We start from the raw sequence: 21,123 nt of genomic DNA, 5'->3' as shown, positions 1-21,123 counted from the left end.
CAATGAAAATGTAAACACCTGTTTAGTATCATTTTCCAGTCTAATTTCATATACCATATATACTCGAGTATAAGCCTACTTTTTCAGAACAGTTTTTATGCTGAAAAAGCCCCCTCGGCTTATACTCGAGTGAGGGTCAATACGTTTTCCTAGTTTTTTGTTGTAAAATTAGGTGCCTCGGCTTATATTCGTGTCGACTTATACTCGAGTATATACGGTATGAGTTTTTGATTATATACTTTATCAGTGAAATGCAATTGCCTGGACCAATTGTGCCCTGTCAAAGAAATTAGTTAAAAAAAAAACAGAACTCAGTAATTGCCTCAAGCACAAGGCATAAGCACATAAAAAAAACAATTGTCAAAATGACGTCATCTTGCCTTTAAAAATGACTACTCGCCCTTAAAACATATTTTAAATAATCAGTATGCACATAAGCTTAGCAAATTGATTAATAAGATCAACACAGAAAAGTAAACAGTTTGCAAAAGGTCAACTGAAAATGATATGTAGCCTACAGCATGTCAAACATAAGTCTTACCTGGAAAGGTGTGTGGGTTGGGAGACCCCCTCTTAAGGCACTTGGAACATAGAACATGTACTGTGTAGTAAAGGCCTGGCCATTCTTGTAATAGTGCATTAAGTTCTTCAACCAAGGGCGTTATTGCTTGCCATGCAGTCCATATGTTAGGCAGTGAGGCATGACTGGCAATAGATAGAATGTCTGGCTGTAAGGCTCCTTTTGAAGGTCGAAAGCTCACTACAACTGGCACTTTTCCCCTGTATGCAAAGATCTGAAATTTACCATCTGAGCGATGAACTATGTGACTATTAATCTGGACACTAAAGCGGGCAAACAAGCCAGGCGGGAATATAAAGGGAAAGCTGTATTCTATCTGAAGCTGCTCTACCGCTAAAGATTGTCCTGACAGATTTGTACCATTGATCCAAGCCTCAGCATGTGGCACCTCATTCTTTACATAGCATGGAAATTTATACCAAGCAGTTGCTCCATTTAAGGGTTTACATTTTGGTTTATTGATACAATAACAGAGACCCATTTTTTCCAAGAGTTCAAGGATGAGCTGCAAGTCTTGTTGTGTTTTGATATGTGGTTTGAGAAGTAATTTAATCACGTGAGTGGGCAAAAGTCCATGAAGAAGGAACCCTTCCACATAATGATGCAACTGTGTGGCCCTCAGCTGATCTACCGTAGTGTCACTCATAAGTTTCTGCAGTAGGATAGAGGAATCCCTCTGGAAAAAGACATTCAAAATGTCAATCAGTTTTGTCAGATTATTGAAAACGTACTCTTTAAGAGTCACATTGTCTTCAAAATAAAGCAGCTTGCCACTCTCATGCAAATAAGACAGGGCACTCTGCAGCCTATCCTCGGTTAGCCCTGCCTGTAGGCCTAGCCTTGCAGAATCCCACCAGGTCAGCCAAAGCTCCTGAGGTTTAAAGTGCAATTCCTCCAGCATTTGCCACGATTTGGGAAGAACTCTGTGTAAGTTTGGGAAGATCTCCCTGTGTTCGGCCACAGAGAGAAGCTTTTCCCTCAAGCGCCTAATGTTTGAATAATCGTTGCAGCTAACGCATAGGACAGGTGAGAGGATCTGAAGACGGTTGTTCATTAAATATTGGAACTGGGCTTTTCTTCTTCTCAAATTCTTGTCATTAACACCACAAAAAGCTGCATGAGGGTTTGAGGCACGCATGTCATAGTCTTGGCTGAGAGCTTCATCAACAGTTTGTGCCAAGTTTTGTAGTGTCTCGGAATCCTTCTTTTCCTGCTGTGATATCTGTTGGTGTATATCAAGGCATTTCTCCTCCATCTCATTCTCCTCACATAAATCTGCATGAGTCCCTACTATGCAGACAACTGCATGTGGTACCTTGGCACTGATAAAATGTAGAAAATACCCTACTGATGTATAAAAATGCTTAGAAACATAGGACTTTAAATTAACTACTAAGATATAGAGAGCACCAGGGGAGAGAAAGAAAGGGTTGATTATGTCATAGCTCTGGTCCCCAGCTAAATCATAAACAATGAAGGTAAGCCCTCGCTCCGCATCAGCAGTCCAGTTAGTGACCTCAATCCCCGTATTTCCCAGTATCCGACAGGTCTGGTGACCATCGGTCAGGCAACGTCTCAGCACAGTTTTGCCAGCATTCCTCAGCCCCGAGAGGACTAATTTTAACCTTGGCTTTACTGCTGGCTGTGAATGGGCAAGTTCCTTCTGATAAGCAGCAATGTAAGGGATGCCCTTCATACACACCTCATAAGGAGGCTGAATCAGGGGGTTGTCCTTGATCTTCCAGATCTTGACTTTGGAGAGTTTACCAAAGTCATCAGGGAGGATTGCTATTTGGTTCCCCTGCAAGACCAGCTCTTCCAGCAGGCTGAGCTCCACAATTGTGTCTGGCAGGTACCTGATCCTGTTGTTGTCCAGCCACAGAGTCACCAGCCTGAAGAGGCTGCAGATACCCTCGGGTACCAAACTCAACCTGTTCCTGCTCATGTACAGCTCCTCCAGCTCCCGCAGCTGCAGCAGGATCCCGGGGAACTCCTGGAAGGAGTTGGAGGACAGGTTGATCATCCTGAGCTTCTGCAGGGAGCCGAAGCCGGCGGCCAGCGAGCACAGGCGGTTATTGTCCAGCATGAGGCTCTCCAGGTTGCTCAGCTGACAGAAGGAGTCGGGCAGGGAGCAGAGGCCGGTGCCGCTCAGCCACAGCACCTTCAGCGAGCTCATGGCACGGATGCCGTCGGGCAGGGAGCCGCCGCAGCCGCTGCACAGCATCTTGTTGCCCGAGAAGTCCAGCTCCTCCAGGCCGGGCAGGTGCAGCAGCTGCTGGGGGAAGGTGCGCAGCTCGTTGTGGTCCAGGTCCAGGGCCCGGAGGCGGGGCAGTGCCCGCACGGTGTCCGGCAGGTGGCTGATGCGGTTGAAGCTGACGTCCAGCTCCTCCAGCTGCAGCAGGGAGCCGATCTGCCGGGGCAGGGTCTGCAGCTGGTTGTGGCTCAGGCAGAGCTTCCGCAGCTGGCTCAGCAGTCCCACCGCCTCGGTCAGGCAGCCCAGCCGGTTGTGGCTCATGTCCAGCTCGGTGAGCCGGCCTAGCTCGTACACGGCCGAGGGCACGTTCAGGAACCTGTTCCTGCGCAGGATGAGGACGTGCAGCTTGCCCTCTCCCAGGCTCTGCAGCCCGTCCGGCGCCTCCTCCAGGGAGTTGTTGCCCAGGTTCAGCACCTCCACGTCCCCCAGGTCCTCCGGCAGGATGAGCTTGTTCTCCTCCCCGCAGCTCAGCGTCAGCTGGCGCAGGCTGCTCCGCAGTTTCCTGGAGCGCAGGGCCGCGTCCCTCCATAGCCGGGCGGTCTTCAGGTCGCTGCTGGCGGCCTCCTGTGCCGCTGCCATCATCATCATTGTCGGGGAGGGGGTCAGTGCTCCCGCAGCCGGGTGCTCACATAACGCCGGCAGCGCCTCTTACATGGTCCCCGGGGTGCTGCAGCCGGTGACACCGCCTCAGGGCTGGGGTGGCAGCTGAGGGCAGTGCCGCGGAGGGGAGGCGGCAGCAGGAGGGGGGTACAGAGGGTAGCTGGCAGCGATGCCCGTCTTATGCCCGTCGCCGCATCCCCTCCGCACAGCGGGCAGCAGCTGACAGGCTGAGGGGGGGCAGCTGCACATGTTTCCCTGTCCCCTGTGCGAGGGACGGGGCTGCTGCCGGGGACAGCGGGGTAGCTCCAGCAGACAGCGCAGGGATGGGGATAACAATGGCAGAGCAGGATGCAACTTCCTCGGTGTAGCTCCTTCCCGGCAGCCTCAGCCCGCAGGGAGGGGAGCCGCCGGCTATTGTCTGTGCACAGATGATGTCTGCTCCCTCTGGCTGAATGAGTGGATGTGTCCTTGGTGGAGGAGGAGTGGCCGCTGCTCCCGTGTGTAGTGGCAGCTCCCCTCTCTCTCTCTCTGTACTGTAGGGATGATGGTGACTCCTAACCTGCTTCTCTCCCCTCCTCCCTCTCACATCACAGGGTGGGGACTGGCACACGCACATAGCTCAGAAGTGAGAGAGAGACATCGCCGTCACGGGCGCTATGTGAGGTGTGCGCCATCTTGTGGCGGTGCCTGTAACTACGGCTGTCTCTTCAGGCCATATAAAACAAGATATCCTCACAACGGAGTCACTTACTCGCAGGGGGATGCGGTCATTCGTCAGACTGCATTTAGGTCTACAGTCATTAGGTCGACCCCACTAGGTCGACTGGCAGGAAGGTCGACCTGACTTAAGGTCGACATGGGCCAAGGTCGACATGACTTAAGGTCGAATTTGCATAAAGGTCGACATAAGGAAGGTCGACTGGTCATAAGGTCGACATGGGTTTTTCACTGTTTTTTGAGCCGACATGTGCCGACAGGCGGTATTTCATGCCCTACCATCCACTAGGGCGTGGTGGGAGAATAAAATAGTGTGCAGAGCGCAGCGAGGCACCGTGCCCGAAGCATCGCGAGCGAAGCAAGCGATGCGAGGGTCCGATTCTCATTGCCAACTGTGTCCATGTCGACTGTGTCGACATTAGGATCAAAAAACAGTGAAAAACCCATGTCGACCTTATGACCAGTCGACCTTCCTCATGTCGACCTTTATGCAAATTCGACCTTAAGTCATGTCGACCTTGGCCCATGTCGACCTTAAGTCAGGTCGACCTTCCTGCCAGTCGACCTAGTGTAGTCGACCTAATGACTGTAGACCTAAATGCAGTCTGACGAATGATCCCATTCCCTGGCAGGTTGGGGCTGCTGCTGCCAACTGTGTGACAGGAGCATTAATTTAGGCTTGCTCACAGGTCATACCTAGGGTGAGGTGTGTCAAACCTAATGCGAAAAGGTGGAGAAGTGGTATACGGTCAATAGGTCGACAGTCAAAAGGTCAACACAAAAAAAAGTTCATGGCTTTAGGTTGACAATCAAAAGGTCGACATGGGTTTGTCACCTGTATTTTATATGCCGAAAAATGGTTTGGAGTAAAGCGCCCCACAATTAGGACTGAGGTCTCCCATCTTTATACTGTGGGTAAATCTTACATTCAAAAAGCGTATGGTCATACAGTATTCCCCAACTGGATAAGCTAAGTATTTGATCACACAGTGTAATAAAATGAACAGACTTGGGGGCCCATTTATCAAGTAATATTTGCTGCTAAATCCCCGAAAACACCCACTTTCGGGGCTTAACCGCAAAAATTAAGTATCACCTAAATGTATTAAAGGGGGACCGCAGCAGGGATCTCCGATCCCTGCTGCGATCCCCCCTGCAGCGCCGCCGACCGCATCCCCCATAGGTTTCTATGGGGGATGCGAAGCTGCCTGATGTATCAACATCGGGCAGGGCAGCCCGGCACTGCAGCCCTGGGCTATCGCCATTCTAATGTGGCGATAGCCCTTTGTAGCCTATGGCTACATATCGCACTGCCCGAGCGGGGGGTCAGCGCGTAACCGCGCATGCGCAGACACACCCCCCCCGTGCGCTTCCGTCTCCGGTATCGCAGGGACAGGCTCCTTTCGGAGCCCTGTCCCTGCGCCACAAAACTACATACATTCAGGTGATATCATCGCATTTTACAATGCGATCCTGGGCGGTAATATTCCGCCCAGATCGCATTGTAAATGCGATCTTGATAAATGTGCCCCTTAAGGTGTCCACACAGTGCGAGGGTGCTGTGCGATGTGATGCGCGTTCCCTCACACATCCCATCGCACAGCACAGCACATAAAGGGCCAGATTCTCTAAGCTTCAGAAGTTATAAAATATAGAGTGATAAACATCCAGCCAATCAGCTCCTGCCTGACATTTTTCAAACACTGTCTGGGACATAGCTGATTGGCTGGCTGTTTATCACTCTCCATTTTATCACTTTTGAAGCTTAGAGAATCTGTCCCACAGTCTGTGCAGCTCTGCTTTTTGAACTAGCTTTGGATCGCATCACATGCAAATCGTATGCTAGTTCAAAACGCATGAAAATATTGTACTGTGTATGGGCACCATCACCCACAGGATGGTCTTTTCCAAAGATGCAGATTCTCCTCAGATCCTCAATGTACATGTAAAAAAAGAAATGCAAAACAAAATCACATGGGCCAGATGCACTAAACTTCAAAAGTGATAAAATGGAGAGTGATAAACAACCAACCAATCAGCTTCTGCCTGACATTTTCCAAACACAGTCTGTGACATGGCAGTTAAGAGCTGATTGGCTGGCTGTTTACCACTCTCCATTTTATCACTTTTGAAGCTTAGTTAGTTTCCACCTTTGTGTTGAGAGATTCCCGGGCAGTGGCCCGCCCCTTGACACACCCAAAGCCAACCCACTGACCCGCCCTCAGCCCCACCCTTTGAACCTTATATGCCGTATACTGGTGACCCAGTATATGCCGGGTCAGTTAAAGTATTATAGATAGACCAAATGTATATAAATAATAATAATAAAAAATATATATATATATATATATACACACACACATACAGGGGTGTCAACAGCAGTGTAGACCTCTGGGCATAGCAATGTATTGGGGCACCTACCGATCCTCCAGCGGTATGGGTGGGGGCAGCTTTGATGTCCCGCGGGTGGAAGGGGGTATTATATTAACCACTCAGCATGTAGGGCCTGGATCAGTAATTTCCACTAATTACCCCTTTACTGCACAGATGGTGGGAGAAGGGGGCATTGGGCTGAATGAAGGGGCCCTGATACATCATTTCCAGGGTGGTAGAGGATGTTTAATATGCAGAGGAGGGGTATATAGTGGGGTGGGCTTATAATTCATATTTTCTGGTGGGAGGACAGCTTGCTTGACTGCAGATATCTCCAGTTCCCGGAAATAGATTTCTTAGATTTTAATGGAATGAAAATGGTTGAATGGAGTTCAGGAGGCAGAGCAATCTGCCAATGAGCATATAAAACTACATACCAGGTGTGTGGAGCTGGAGCAGTAACCAGCTGCTGGAAGGCTGATATCTCTGGTTCCTGGAACAGTAGAGACAAGCCTAGTGTTTATCAAAGGGGGAGAGTCCCAGCTTTTGGAATATACCCTCAGAAAAACTCTAATGCCCCTTTCAGACCGCACAAATTAAACGGTATATTGCCGTTTCTTTACCGTTTCAAAACGGTAATATGTGCGGTCTGAAAGGTCCAGAGTGAATTTACCGTTTTAAAATAACCGGTATTTTAAAACGGTGAAAAAGCAGGGTCCTACACGTTACAGACCCATTTTTTTTGCGGTCTGAACGGGTCTGAAACGGTACCCAGGCAGCAGTGAGCACTATTGGTCCCCAGTGCCTGCATATTTAATGATCCGACCGTTAATTACATATGCGCATATGTAATTAGCTGATAATTACATATGCGCATACGTAATGCATGGCCAGCTCGTTAAATATGCAGGCACTGGGGACCAATAGTGCTCACTGCTGCGCCCCCCCCCAATGTGTTTAAGAAAACCCCCGTGCCTCGTGTCTTACGGTCCTGCCGGCTGTCGGCTCCTGCCGGCTCCTGCTCCTGTCGGCTTCTGCTGCTTGTAAAATAAAAAGTTTCTCTCGGAAACAGGGCCGGTGCAAGGCTTCTCAGCACCCTAGGCAAAGCTTCAACCTACTCTCCATCCCCCCCCCCCCCCAAAATAATAATATAATTTAGATCATGTGGTCATCCAATCCCCGTGACCCCCTCTCCCCCACCCTGGGAAGGTGGCCAAGTCCCTTGCTTTTCCTGGAGGTCCTCTGTACCCTCCCCTTTGCCACCCACAACAGGGTACAAGGAAGAGCAGCAATGTAGGAAGTAAGGTAAAGTATAGAGGTGAGATCTTAGAAGTTCCACAGCCACCATACAGCAAGGATCCTCATAGACAGCCTTGATTTTTTGATTTGCAGACTTGGTGGCGCCCCCCAGATGCCGGCGCCCTAGGCCCTAGTGGTAGAGCCGGCCCTGCTCGGAAAATGGCTGCCCCATAGGAAAGACTGTTCGAAAAAACTGTCTTTGGTATGGGGGCAGCCAGTTTCCGAAAATCACTTTTTTTATAAGCAGTAGGAGTCGACAGGAGCAGGAGCCGACATCCGGGATCGTAAGGCACGAGGCACGGGGTTTTCTTAAACACATTGGGGGGGGTGATCCACAAGGCATGAGGTACTGGCTGCACGGGGGTTTTTCTTAAACACATTGGGGGGGGGGGTGTGTTATCTGTAACACGCTGCCACACAGCGTGTTACAGGGGGGGTTGCTGAAGACCGCACTGGCTTTGATCCTGTTTTTGGAAAGTTTCCAAAAACGGGTCTGCCAGTGTAAAAAACGGCACTTAAACGGTAATATACCGTTTAAGAGATGCGGTGTGAAAGGGGTTTTACTTGGCAGACCCGTTTTTAGAAACATTTCAAAATACCTGGTCAAAGCCAGTTTTGCAGTCTGAAAGCAGCATTAGTCAGACAGAACCTGAAATATCTGACTGGGAAGAGCAATTATGGGGGACCACTGCTTTGAAGTCAGATATCTCCAGTTCCCCATGGAAAGAGGGGACCCTCAGCTTTCAGAATAGGGCCATTAGACTCCTGGGGGGGGGGGGGGGGTGGTTCTGGGTACTCAGAACCCCCCCCCCCCCCCTGTGTGCACTACTGACCTCCGCCAAGCATTCACATATTACTATAGTACATGTGCATTGTTTAGGTGATGCACAAAGTGCTAAATCAATTGTGATGTTTTGCTTAGATAAAAACTCATTTGACTGTCAGATAAATCTCTCCTGGGAATGACTGAATTATGCTAACAATATGCACAAGACGCTGACTACTGCTTCTGGTACAGAAGAAACTAGGGTCATGTTTTACTCAGCTTTAATTCTGATTACTTAGTAAATATATAATATGCAAATATGTGCACTGTATATGTACTTGTAATCGTGTGCTGTAGGCAGCATTCACCCACATGATGCCTGAAGCTAGACGCAGCTAGACACAGCTAAATATAGCATCATTGATCCCTGAGATGGATCTTGCATGCACTCAGCATACCACCTCAGTAGTAGCAGGTCTAGCGCATTGCTGCCAGACCTGTGTTGATCATGTTTTTGCAGGAGGAAATTGAGCATGTTGTACATTGGCCCCACCTTGGTTAATTATGTATTAGGTAACATTCACATGACATCACTCCATCGGGATGAATGATTCATTGCTGCACTTCTGTTCACTTATTGCCTAAGCTCCTTTCACTCTCTGTAATATAGAGTTTGGGCAGCAGACATTGTATGCATTCCAACATATGATATTGATCAAACTATGTAATAGTGAGTAGCATGGGATAGAAAAAAAAAACTATTCCTGCAAGCCATGCAAGTGGCTGCAGAGTTTAGGTATTCCTAAAGATCAATATTATTTTTTTAAATTGATAGTTAGTGAGAGAGAGAATAGGAAGGGTTGTGGGTACTAATAACCTGGGCCCAGTCTTGTTGTAGGGTCCTAAGCCTGCACCCTTCCCCTTCTTACCTGTGACAGCAGCTTATCCCTCCAGACAAGTACTCACTGCTGGGTACTGCAGTGAATCCAGATAACTGTGCCAAACATGCAGATTTCCCATGTATTTTTTCTTCAGGCAGAGGGGGGAATGCCATACCTCTAAAACTATTCTATACTATACAGGTGTTTATTTATTACTAGCTAAGCCCACTCAAAGAAAAGCTTTGACGGCTGGTCTGCTACCTTGTGATTGCCTCTGTGTTTCTGTATGTTTGAAAGAGATGTAGCTTCACTTGCTGCCAGCAGATGGCAGGGTACTTGTGTAGTTTCACGGCGCCACTTACGTAGTCAGCGTAGTGTCCCTGTCAGCATCAGCTTCATGTTCCCGCAGCCAGCGTAGTCAGATTGTGTCTGCGACTGTGCGTATGTACGCGGCTAACCAGAGCTGACGCAGTTAGTGTAGTCAGTCAGCATTACGCAGTTGGCGTAGTCAGTCAGCGTTGTGTCACCATGAGCAGCGTAGTCAGTCAGCGTTCTGTAACCGCGAGCTGAAGTGACTGTGACATTGACAGTGTTTTTAGCACACAAGCTCCTTATTACATTGTGTGGGTTATGGCTGCCGAACCATAGACCATTTTTAACCTGCCTTCAGCAGCACCACTCACTGGCAGAGACAGTAAAACCCATTTGACAGTTAACACGTGTCATCATTATTGTTTCAGATGGATGACATGACAGGTGTGAATGTGTTCCTGAAACACCCCCACTATCCACATGTGCCAGAAACATGGTGAGCGCAGCGAGCCCCACATGGTCCCCTCGACCTGTTCATACCCCCACTATCTCTGTTGAAGTGGTTAGCGCAGCGAGCCAGAAGCGCGGCGACCCCCAGGAGGGGATGTGAAAAACGAGGCCACAGCATAGCGAGCGCAGCGAGCCCCGGGAGGGGACACTGATTACTTTGCATGTATTCCACGTCCCCTCACAGGGCTTGCTGCGCTCGACATGCTTTGGGCTCGATGGCTCGGTGCGCTCACCACACTTTATAAATTCAACTCAACGCTGACATGGATAGTGGGGGGTATGAACAGTTCGTGAGGATGCGTACCGCTTCCGCTTGCCACGCTTTGGGCTGACTTGGATAGTGGGGGTTTGAAATGAAGGCATTTGCCAGTATGTAACATGGAGAACTGGCAAATGCGTCCTTTATTGTGTATGAGACGCACTTGCATGTCCGCCTAATTTTTTTGGAGATTGTGAATTCTCCAGATTTTGAATAAAAACATTTTTTACACTCTCTGGACTACATCTGCCGGCGCTGTATGAGAGGCGCTCACTAGGCTTGCCAGGGACACCGGGGACATAGCTGCAGCTTGCGGGGACAGTACGGTGAATACCTGCCTGATGAGGACACTACGCTGACTACACAGGGCTGCCACGGGGACACTACGCTGACTACGCTGGGCTGCAGCTTGGCTTATGCTGACAATGTAGCATAACGTGGCGCTGTGAAACTACACAAGTACCGATGGCAGTGATTCAGTTACACATGGACACTAGACATATTTGTGATTAGGAATTTTTTTGGTTGAAGAATACTATACATCTTTCATGTTTAACAAATATGACTTTGCTTTGCTCGATATACAGGTTTGTTTTCTACCTCGGCTCTGCACTGAAGGCAGGTAGTGAGGCAAATTGATGCGCAGTTGACAGAAATGGGTCAGACTGAGAACCAAGTTGGCATTACGATCAGAGGTGGATTTAGACTTCATGAGAACCTAGGCAAGATACCGGTTTTAGGCCCTCCTCCCCCAATAATCCATAGCGCTATATGTTTGCTGCTGTGTGAACATCGTCCTTCTGCATAAATCTGAATCAGGCTGTAGGCCTTTTGGAAGTAGGCTTAATACCTACATTCAAAACATACAGTGGATGAAACCATTTGGTGTGTCTAAACATTTGTTATCCTATCAAAGGGACTTTTGGAATGTGTGTTGAACCGTGCGATGTCATGATGTCATGCGGCAGTCTTGCAATGCTCCTCTGGGAATGTTTTGGATGGCCAAGATATCTTTATGGAAGGCTTTGGGAACCGTTGGGCCCTATTTTGTGGAAAATCCGCAAAAAAATCCCCCAAAAATTGACAAGTGGTGAGTTGAGGTGGAGGAAATTATTTTTCTTTTTGGACCCCAGTGGTAGGCAAATCTTTTTTTTTATCAATTTTCATGTTGTTTTACCTGTTTCATTATACTGCCTGCTTTTTTTGGAGATTGTGAATTCTCCAGATTTTGAATAAAAACATTTTCTACACTCTCTGGACTACATCTGTTTTAACCCTGAGTACATACCGATTGGTAAAGTCCCTACCAGAAAAGAAACCTTTCCAGGAATATAGGGCCTTATTCTAGTTCACTCTTTCTGACAAAATCTTTCTTAGATGGACAAACCATGTGCACTGCAGGGGGGCAGATGTAAAATGTGCAGATATATTTAGATTTCGATGAGTTATTTTGTTTTGTGCAGGGTAAATACTGGCTGTTTTATTTTTACACTGCACTATAGCTCTCACTTTGAAGTAAAATCCCACCCAAATCTAAGTTACATCTGCCCCACCTGCAGTGCACATGGTTTTGTCCATCTAAGAAGGATTTTGTCAGAAAGAGTGAATTAGAATAAGGCCCATAGGGCCCAGCAAAAAGGTGAGCTCGATACATTTGGGAGCAAGGGACCAGAGGAAAGTGTAAAAGAAACCTTTATGTGCCTATAGGGATTGGCAGACAGGTCAGTTTTAAAGGGTGATACCTTTGTAGATCATCTATTTATCCAAGAACCACTGACCTGCTTTCCCTTGTCTCTGTTCCTGTATGCATGTGTGAAACTCCATCGATGGGGCCACTTCATTAATAAGAGGAAAACAGACACAATCCACCGGTTGAGACAGCGCAATTGTACACATCACCATCGAATTTGCATGTTCTATTTTTGGGACTGGTAACCCCTGGTGTTTGCAGTGCAGCAGTCGTGGCATGGTCAACTTTAATACATGTTTTGTCTGTAACAACAAAAATTGATTCACTGAATTTAAATAAAAAATAAAATACGGCTAGGATCAATAATACATTTTAATATATAAATAAAGTGCATGAATATTAACAAATAAAATACATTTAAACGGCCTTGATAATAAGCATATACTCCAATTCAGGAGAATACCACACCTTATGGACTCAATCAAAGGTAAGAGGAGTCAATGTCCTGGTCAAATGCCCAGCTTGGAGATATCCAGGAATGTTGGTATCCAATTTATATCCGTTTAAAAGATCTGCTTGGTAATAGGCAAGGTAACCACAATGGGGGCTGCATTGGAGAGTATGTATCCCTCGCTGTATGCAGAGAAAAAACCTGGAGAAGTCCCTTTTAATCAGCTAGTCTGGGATGAAAAGGCAGAGGTCCTGGGTGTGGAATCAAGGGAACTCTAACAAGACTCAACGTGTTTCAACATGGAAGCACCCACATCTTCTTCAGGAACTGAATGAATTCCTGGTGTCCAAGGGCTTTTATATTCACAATCTAAATCTGCGTAGTTGATATTCACAACCTAATCCATCCGAGATGAGTTCTGTCACTGGAATTGCAGTAAAATACAGTATAGCATACACAATTGTGTAATCTTATTTTGCACATTTATCAGCCCGATGCCCACAGCCGAGGGGCATCGGGGACAGCCCTGGGCTTCATCATGGGTTGTTAAATTCTGGAGGGGGGGACAACTTCATTGGGGGGGTTCCCACTTCCCCAATATCCCTGCCCATGCTGACCAGACAGAAGGTGAATGCTTTGGCCGGGGGGGGGGGACTTGTATAAAAGTCTCATCCGGCTGTGGCATTACCCTGATGGCTGGTTGGCCCTGGTGTGAGTTCTTGAAATACGGTGCACCCCTACTCCTTTAGTCCCCCATATTTTGGGAACCAGGACCGTCCCTTGAGCCTGTTGCTGGGTTTATAAAATCAAGGGGACTCCTATTTGTTTTGCCCCGTTATTTTATGAAACCAGGACCAGCGCTTTGCGCTCAGGAATGGTTATGCTCAGGAGTGGGGACCCCACGCCTTTTTTTTTTCACATGTGCGATATGGTACGATTTTTAAACAGCCTATAAAATTTTTTGCATTATAATACATTTCGCTCTGAATTTCTATGAGATATCTAATCCTTGAAAAATTAAATCTTATTTTATCATTTTAACATAAAAAATGGACATATGTACCTCTTCCAAATTCAGTTATCAATACCCACCAGCTGCTCACATCAGGACATATACAGCTTTGTAATTTTTTTGATTTGGAGTTTCACACATTGTAATTTTAGAAAATTAACAAATTGTCCATTTTAAAAACTTTATTCTTAATTTTGCAGCACAATTGAGTGGCGCAAACACCAGTATTAATCAGATCTCACCTGCCTAACATTTCTTTTACTTATAGGTGAAGCCAAATTGAATACATTTGTCCCCAATGTACAGTAGATTAAGTTATTTTAAAAGGCGCAAGCTCAGAGTTGCTTCAATTTACAGTATGTCTAATGCTGGATGAACTGAATTTTTTGTCATCTTTCTTTGTGAAATAGTTCAAAAAAAAGATTGCAGTTTAAGAGGAACATCGCGACCATTGGTCACGGTATCCCTCTTCCAGAGCCATCTTAAGAGCATTATGGGCCCCCGGGCAAAGCAGTGAAGCGGGGTCCCTAGCAGATAGATAGATAGATAGATAGATAGATAGATAGATAGATAGATAGATAGATAGATAGGTAGATAGATAGATTTTGGAATATCCGGGAACACCATGGTGTTGTTCTGAGTATTTATTATCCAGTCTCCATGAGTGCCGTATATATATATATATATAAATATATATATATATATATATATATATATATATATATATATATATAGTGGTCGAAGTGGGAATTTTGAAGTGGGGATATGGAAAATTTGGTAATTTAATGTTCAACCCAGGTTATATTATTGTACACAGTAGGTGCGCTTGCAAAACAAAAAAAAGGTGGGACCACCCAGTCAGTCTGGGGTGGTGCGGAGTGTTGTGGGAGATGGAGAGGGTGACAGAGAGGCAGTGGATGACAGGGATAAGATGATAGAAAGAGGAGTGGGTTATAGCAAGAGGGTACTGGAGTGAGCGACAGCGAAAGGGATATGGAGAAAAGCAGTGACTTACAGGGAAAGGGTGATGGAGAGGCAGTGGTGACAAGGAGAGGGTGAAAGACAATTGGTTACAGAAGCAGTGAGTGATAGGCAGGGTGTGACCGGGAGTTGGTGACAGGAAGAGGCAGTGGCTTACAAGAAGAGATTACCAGAGAGAGGCAATGGGTGATTTACAGTAGCAGTGGGTGACAGGGCGTGGGGGATGGAGAACAGTGGGTGACCAAAAGATGGTGGCAATGGGTAATAGGGAGTGACAGAGAGAGAGGCAGAAGCTACTAGGAGAGGGTATCAGAGAAAAGCAATGGGTATTGGAGAGAAGCAGTGGGGCACATGGATTGGGTGTTGCAGAGAAGCTATGGGTAACCAAAATATGGTGACAGGAACTCTATTATAGACACATCACGGTGAGAGGCTACAGTTAAGGCGGGTAAAAGCATGAGGTGAGTGATACCAGCATACTTACACCAACGGGCTGGCATCTCTCTACATTAGGCTGTGCATGCCTATGCATAGCCAACAGCTTCACTACCATTATTTGTTACTGGGAATAACAGGAAATAAGGTATAATAAATAAATGTGAGATAGCAAAAAACTGTAAAGCAATTCTAAGTGGCCCTAGGCACTGTATTATGTGTTGTGTCAACCCACATAGTCACACAGCCATAGGCTATAGCAAAAGTTAATCATCTGGGATGTGTGCCCCCTCCAGCAAACATTACTGACACCCCCCCCCCCCCAGCAAACATTACTGACCCCCCCCCCGCAAATATTACCGACACCCACCCAGCAAATATTACTGATGAACCCGTCCCCAGCAAAACATTAATACATTAATGATAACCCCCATCAAACATTACTAACACACACACACACCCCATCAAACATTTCTGGCACCACCAGGCAAACATTACTCACCTCCCTTCCCCCAGAGCACAATACTGACACCCCCTCCATCTTCAGCAGGACTTACCTGAGCCCCTGCTGACCGAATCTGTGCTCCTGTGCTGTGGCTGCTGCTCTCCACTTCTCCTCTTTGCTGGACTCCTCTAGTGCATGCCATGTGACTTCCTGTTCAGATCAGGAATCCAGAGAGAGGACATGGGGGCTGCATTGGTGCTCACATTGATGGGAGGGGAGGAGGGGGAACCTGGGAAGACAGATGGCATCAGCGGCCCACCCTCCCAAAGGCCAGGGACCACCTATGTTTTCTGGGGCACTCCCAGAAAATGCATGGTCACCGCCCACAAATGGAATTAGATTTCATATTGTGCACACCCCACTCAAATCTATGAGATTTATTTACTATTGAAGATGGGATGTTGCCTATAGCAACCAATCAGAATCTACTTATTTATTTAGCACCTTCTAGAAGATAATAGATATAATCTGATTGGTTGCCCAATGCAACATCCCATCTTCAACCCCTACATTTCTCTGCATGTGTTACATCTGCCCCACCTGTAGTGCAACATAGTTTTGCACATTTTGCTTTGCTAACAAGCTGACCCAGGCCCTATATTTGCTCTTCAACTTTCCCCATTGCTATTCCATCATAAGTGTTTTTCTTTTATATGTAAATTCTGCATAACACCTTTTTATGGGTCCGGAAAGCCCCTACACTGCCATTCTTGAAATTTCAATATGGTACTTCTAACTTTGGGGGTTATACTGGTTCACTCAGAAAGGCACAATTACTCTCTAATGGACAAAACCATATGCACTGCAGGAGGGGCTGATGTAACATGTACAGAGAGAGTGAGATGTGGGTGTTTTATTGTTTCTGTGCAGGGTAAATACTGGCTGCTTTATTTTTACACTGCAATTTAGATATCAGTTTGAAATACAAACCGCACTCAAATCTAACTCTCTCTGCAGGTTACATCAGCCCCTCCTGCAGTGCATATGGTTTTGTCCATTAGAGAGTGATTCTGCCTTTCCGAGTGAACCAGAATAACCCCCTTTATTCTATACTTGAGCTTTTCCATAGAGAAGTATCAGACATCATTTAAAGTCTCTTACTAATTTCTTAGACTGATTACCTCATCCTGCCAGTCGATTCTCAAGAAAAAAAAAAGAAATAGTCTTTACGTGTTGCCAAATTTCCATGTAAGGAATACCTTTGTGTGGAATTTGTTTGGCTTGAGTTCTTTCATTACATGTAGCATCAGTGATGTTTTCCTATTACACCGCACACTGGAACATATTTCAGGTGTTTTGTAATTCTTACGCTTCACTTATTTAGAAACATTAAAGTCTCACTTAAAATAACAAGAAAAAAATCATTTTTGAATAATGACATACTGGGTTTAAAATGCTAGAAAACACAGGAGCATACTCATTTTGTAAACATTGCTGAAGATTTAGAATACAATTAGTAGTGATACAGTACTGTGTATTCAGGAATAATCAATGTGCTGGTAATACCCCTTCCACTGGCTTATCTATAATGGGTGCAAGGTGTGCTGTGCACATGGGCCCACACACCCTGCAACTATATTGTTATAGTCACCTCTCCGTTGACCCAGTGACAAAAAAAAAACACTGGGAAAATGGCAGTGTGGCCTTTTTCCAGTGATCTGTGCATGCGCAATAGAGGTGTCCTTGGGAATGTTCCCAGAGAACGGCGCTTGAGCAAAATGCTAGAGTCTACTGTACCACCAGAGAGAAGGGGGCCCAATCAGAGCCTGCACATGGGCTCCTCCTCTCTGAAAACACTTCTTCTCCTTTCCCATCTCATTTCTGGGTCCAGTCCGGGTCAAGAAAGATGGGTTTTCAAGCCTCGCCACAGCAATTTGAAACCCATCGCACTGCTAGCTGGACCTGGGTATTGCCAGGGATTACCTCTGCGGCTCTTCCTATTCATGAATGATACCTGGGAAAGACAATCCGGGCTACCTATTCACTCTGCCCTGTTACCAGCATTCTTCCCGGCAGCTACCCGAGTTGGATTCCAATGTCACTGGGCTTGGGTTAACCATCGACATCAAGCTGTGACCGGGCATAACCTGGCAATAACTTTGAATTTTGCAATGCTGTGAAAGGGGTATAAAAGGAGTGACCCCAGTTCACAATTATGATGATAAATAATAGTAATGAACAAAATCTTCCCTATATTCATGTCATATACAGTAGATGGTGTGCTATATATCGCCACTTTATTAGCAGTAAAATGATTGTGCTAATTAGGAACCTTGTAGCATCAACACAGAGTAAGTATAATGGCCGTCAAGGGGGAGGGGTGTGGCTTGGGAAACCCTACTTACAACAGGTCTAAATTGCTAGTATGCAATGTGGACCAGTTTATCCCTTATACTCCCCTCGGGAGGCTTGCTTACGAGTTGGCACTTTATGTGCCATTTTTACATGCAATAAATCACATCCGATTTATTGCGAATAAAGAACTCCTGGGGAGCTAGCAGCAATGGGGGTCCAGGTATCGGGGTCCGAGGGGTGGCGTGGAGCACGTAGCGGCATTTGCCGGGTGGCGAAACAGGAAGCACCTACTGGATTTGAAAAAATATTTTGAAAAGACTGGCCGGCCGGTTATTGGCTGAGAGAATTCTCTCAGCTAAATAGTGACCTCCCATCTGATTGGCTGAGAGAATTCTCTCAGACAATCAGCATCCAGCGAGTCTTTTCAGAATATTTTTTTCAAATTCAGTAACCAAGTCCTGCTACGCCGCCCGGCAAATGCCACTACCAGCTCCACGCTGCTTGGACCAATCTGCTGCACGGCTGTGTGCCAGTGGTGGTTGCTTCCCTGCTGGCACACACCTACGTATCGGACCCAACACATTGCGGGTGATAAAAACCACAATGTGCCTCTGATGGGTCCAATCCGACAGATTGAACCTGTAGGGTCCAACATGATGCACACAGGACTGCGCATTGGGTCGGATGGGATGTCAAACTCAATTTAAAAAACCGGCCAGTCTTTTCAAAATATTTTTTCAAATTCACCAGCCGCTTCCTGACCTGCCTCCCGGCAAATGCCACTACTAGCTACTAGTAACCACTCCGACCTCGCTGCCCGGACCCTCTGCCGACCAAAACCTGTCAATGCCCAGACCCCTCTACATGTTCCCCGCTGCTGCCAGCTCCCCGGGAGTATTTTTGCATGCAATAAATCGCATGCGTCTGGACCCCAATGCACATGCGTAACGCCTTGCAGCGATTAAGTCCTGCTACTTTTTATCATCACTAGCCATCACTAGCCCTCGCGGGGCCTTCTACGCTCATCACACTTCAGGCTCGGTGGCTCGCTGCGCTCTCCACACTTTATAAAATCAACTCCACGCCGACGTGGATAGTGGGGGGTATGAACAAGTCGGGAGGACGTGTAATGTGTCCCCACACGGGGCTCGCTGCGCTCGACATGCTTCAGGCTGGCGTGGATAGAGGGGGTGTTTTAGGAACACATTCACACCTGCCATATTATACATCTGAGACAGTAAAGATGACGTGTTAACTGTTAACTGGATTTTGAAAATATCAAATTAACAAATTACAATAATAACAATTAATCAAGAACAAAGAAAATAATAAAAGAGTAATTCTTCTGATTCTGCATCAGCCTTTGGAAGAAGAGAAAGTGCATAAAGATTACGCTCAAAAGCATTTTCTGCGCCGATAGTCTTTCGCCAGATCAATTCCTGTAGGTAGGAGTCAAGATTCTGGCGCGCGGTGCCTCTTTGACGCGTGTTGCGCCATTTACAGGATCCCCAAAGGTGCTCAATGTTTTGTGTGTGAACCCCAGTCTCCGGATCTACGAAATTAAACCGGTGGTTCACCCTAGCAGAGTGGTACCCTGCCTGCTCCAGCTGCTCGGTGTTATAGGCATGTCAGCAATTGGAGTAGATAGTCATCCCCGGTTCAATGTATTGGTTGATGGCGGCCATAAGGGTACTGGCGTCACATCTTTGTACAGGTGTCACAGAGCACTCACCGGTGTCTCTTGAAATGCCTCTGAATAGCCACTGTTGATGCAGCATCCGTCCCACGTGACTTTTCCTCTGAACAAAGAGGCTCTCGTCAACTTCAACGAATTTCCCTGGACCGCCAATACGGCGTTGGGGCTGTGACATTAGGTCCACGGTGCAGGCCTCCCGCATCAGGTTATTGTATAGCACTGTTGTTTTATTTGACAACTTAAGTTGCCGCTCACAGAAAGATATACTTGTGAGCTCCTCCGTCCATGAATAATTAAACCGTATAAGCGTAAGAAAAGGTAAATGGCAACCCGGGAACCAATGTGCCGCACGAAGGCTCACCTTCTTATGACACGTTCAAATATGGCAGTGCCACATGCTGGACCGGCTCGGTCTTTTATTGTCTCTTGGTGTCCGATCGATGTCTACCTGTTGCAAACATTGCTAAGGGCTATCCAGGACATATACCACTCTGATTATGAGGTCCGGCTGTTCCGCCTTGTGTATGCCATGGCGTACCATGGAGCCTTCAGAGTCGGCGAGCTGGTTGCCCCCGCAAGGCATCGACCTTTTCCTCTACTGATGGTATATGTGGTTATTCAGGCTGATTTGGTTTTGTGCCGTTTGCAGCGTTCCAAGACGGACCAGGCTGGGAGAGGTCGTTGGCTGTCATTTTGGCCATGCTCTGTGGAAGGCATTTGCCTAGTGGAAATGGCGAGAGCCTTTGCACTGGTGCGGCCCGATCTGGCTGGAGCGTGGTTGATTCGCCACCATTTATAGTCAGATATAGCTGTCAATTAATAAATTTAACATTCTATTTGAAACGCCAGCACTTGTGTCTGTCTCATTATTTTAGTGATAAGAATATGGTTAAAGGTTTAAATAAATTTAAATTGTATGCATAAAGGTTACCGATGGTGAGTTGAATAAAGGCATGTTTTAACTAATGCAAAAATCAAACTCACATTTTTACAGAAAAGAATATAAAATAACCATGAAGCTAGCACTATAAGCAGACCTAAAAGAATACCTACAATAAGCTTCCCACACAGACACACACATGAAATGCACAGATCATGAATAAACCATTAGCATACCTCCCAACATGTCCCATGCCAGGAGGGACAAACTACTCTGCTGCTGGACTTTCCTTTTAATGTATAATTGCCATGACCTGTTTTTGAACAGGTTAACTAATAAGAAAGGTGTTTCTCCACAGGTGATGGCAATCAAAATTAAGAGGGAAGTCCAGGAGCAGAGCATTATGTCCCTCCTGGAGAGGGTAATGTTGGGAGGTATGCATTAGTTGTACGTAAAAAAAGCTTCAAAATAAGAGTGCCCTTTGTATGGATAGCCAAAAACAAACCCTTTAATAAACATATGGAAGCTTATAAAACACACACACATATATATGTTAATATGCTGTATGTGCACACCAGGTAATAGTCTTTCATTAACCTGCTTGATCTCTACCAGGTGCAGTATATC

The 21,123-nt window shown here is 46.5% G+C and overlaps 1 protein-coding gene across 1 annotated transcript; it reads right to left on the bottom strand.

Annotated features, from left to right (window-relative positions):
* Positions 1-509: 509 nt before the first annotated feature.
* MFHAS1 (multifunctional ROCO family signaling regulator 1) lies at positions 510-4,045 on the bottom strand. Its single transcript, XM_083174960.1, has one exon. It carries the CDS (start codon positions 3,420-3,422, stop codon positions 525-527), a length of 2,898 nt encoding a protein of 965 aa, XP_083031086.1. The 5' UTR covers positions 3,423-4,045; the 3' UTR covers positions 510-524.
* Between the last annotated feature and the right edge of the window lie 17,078 nt (positions 4,046-21,123).

This window comes from Crinia signifera, chromosome 1 (genome assembly GCF_055691185.1).
Source record: "Crinia signifera chromosome 1, ASM5569118v1, whole genome shotgun sequence".
Classification (NCBI taxonomy): domain Eukaryota; kingdom Metazoa; phylum Chordata; class Amphibia; order Anura; family Myobatrachidae; genus Crinia; species Crinia signifera.
Note: the sequence above shows the minus strand (reverse complement) of the source record. Positions and strands in the feature narration are given on the sequence as shown.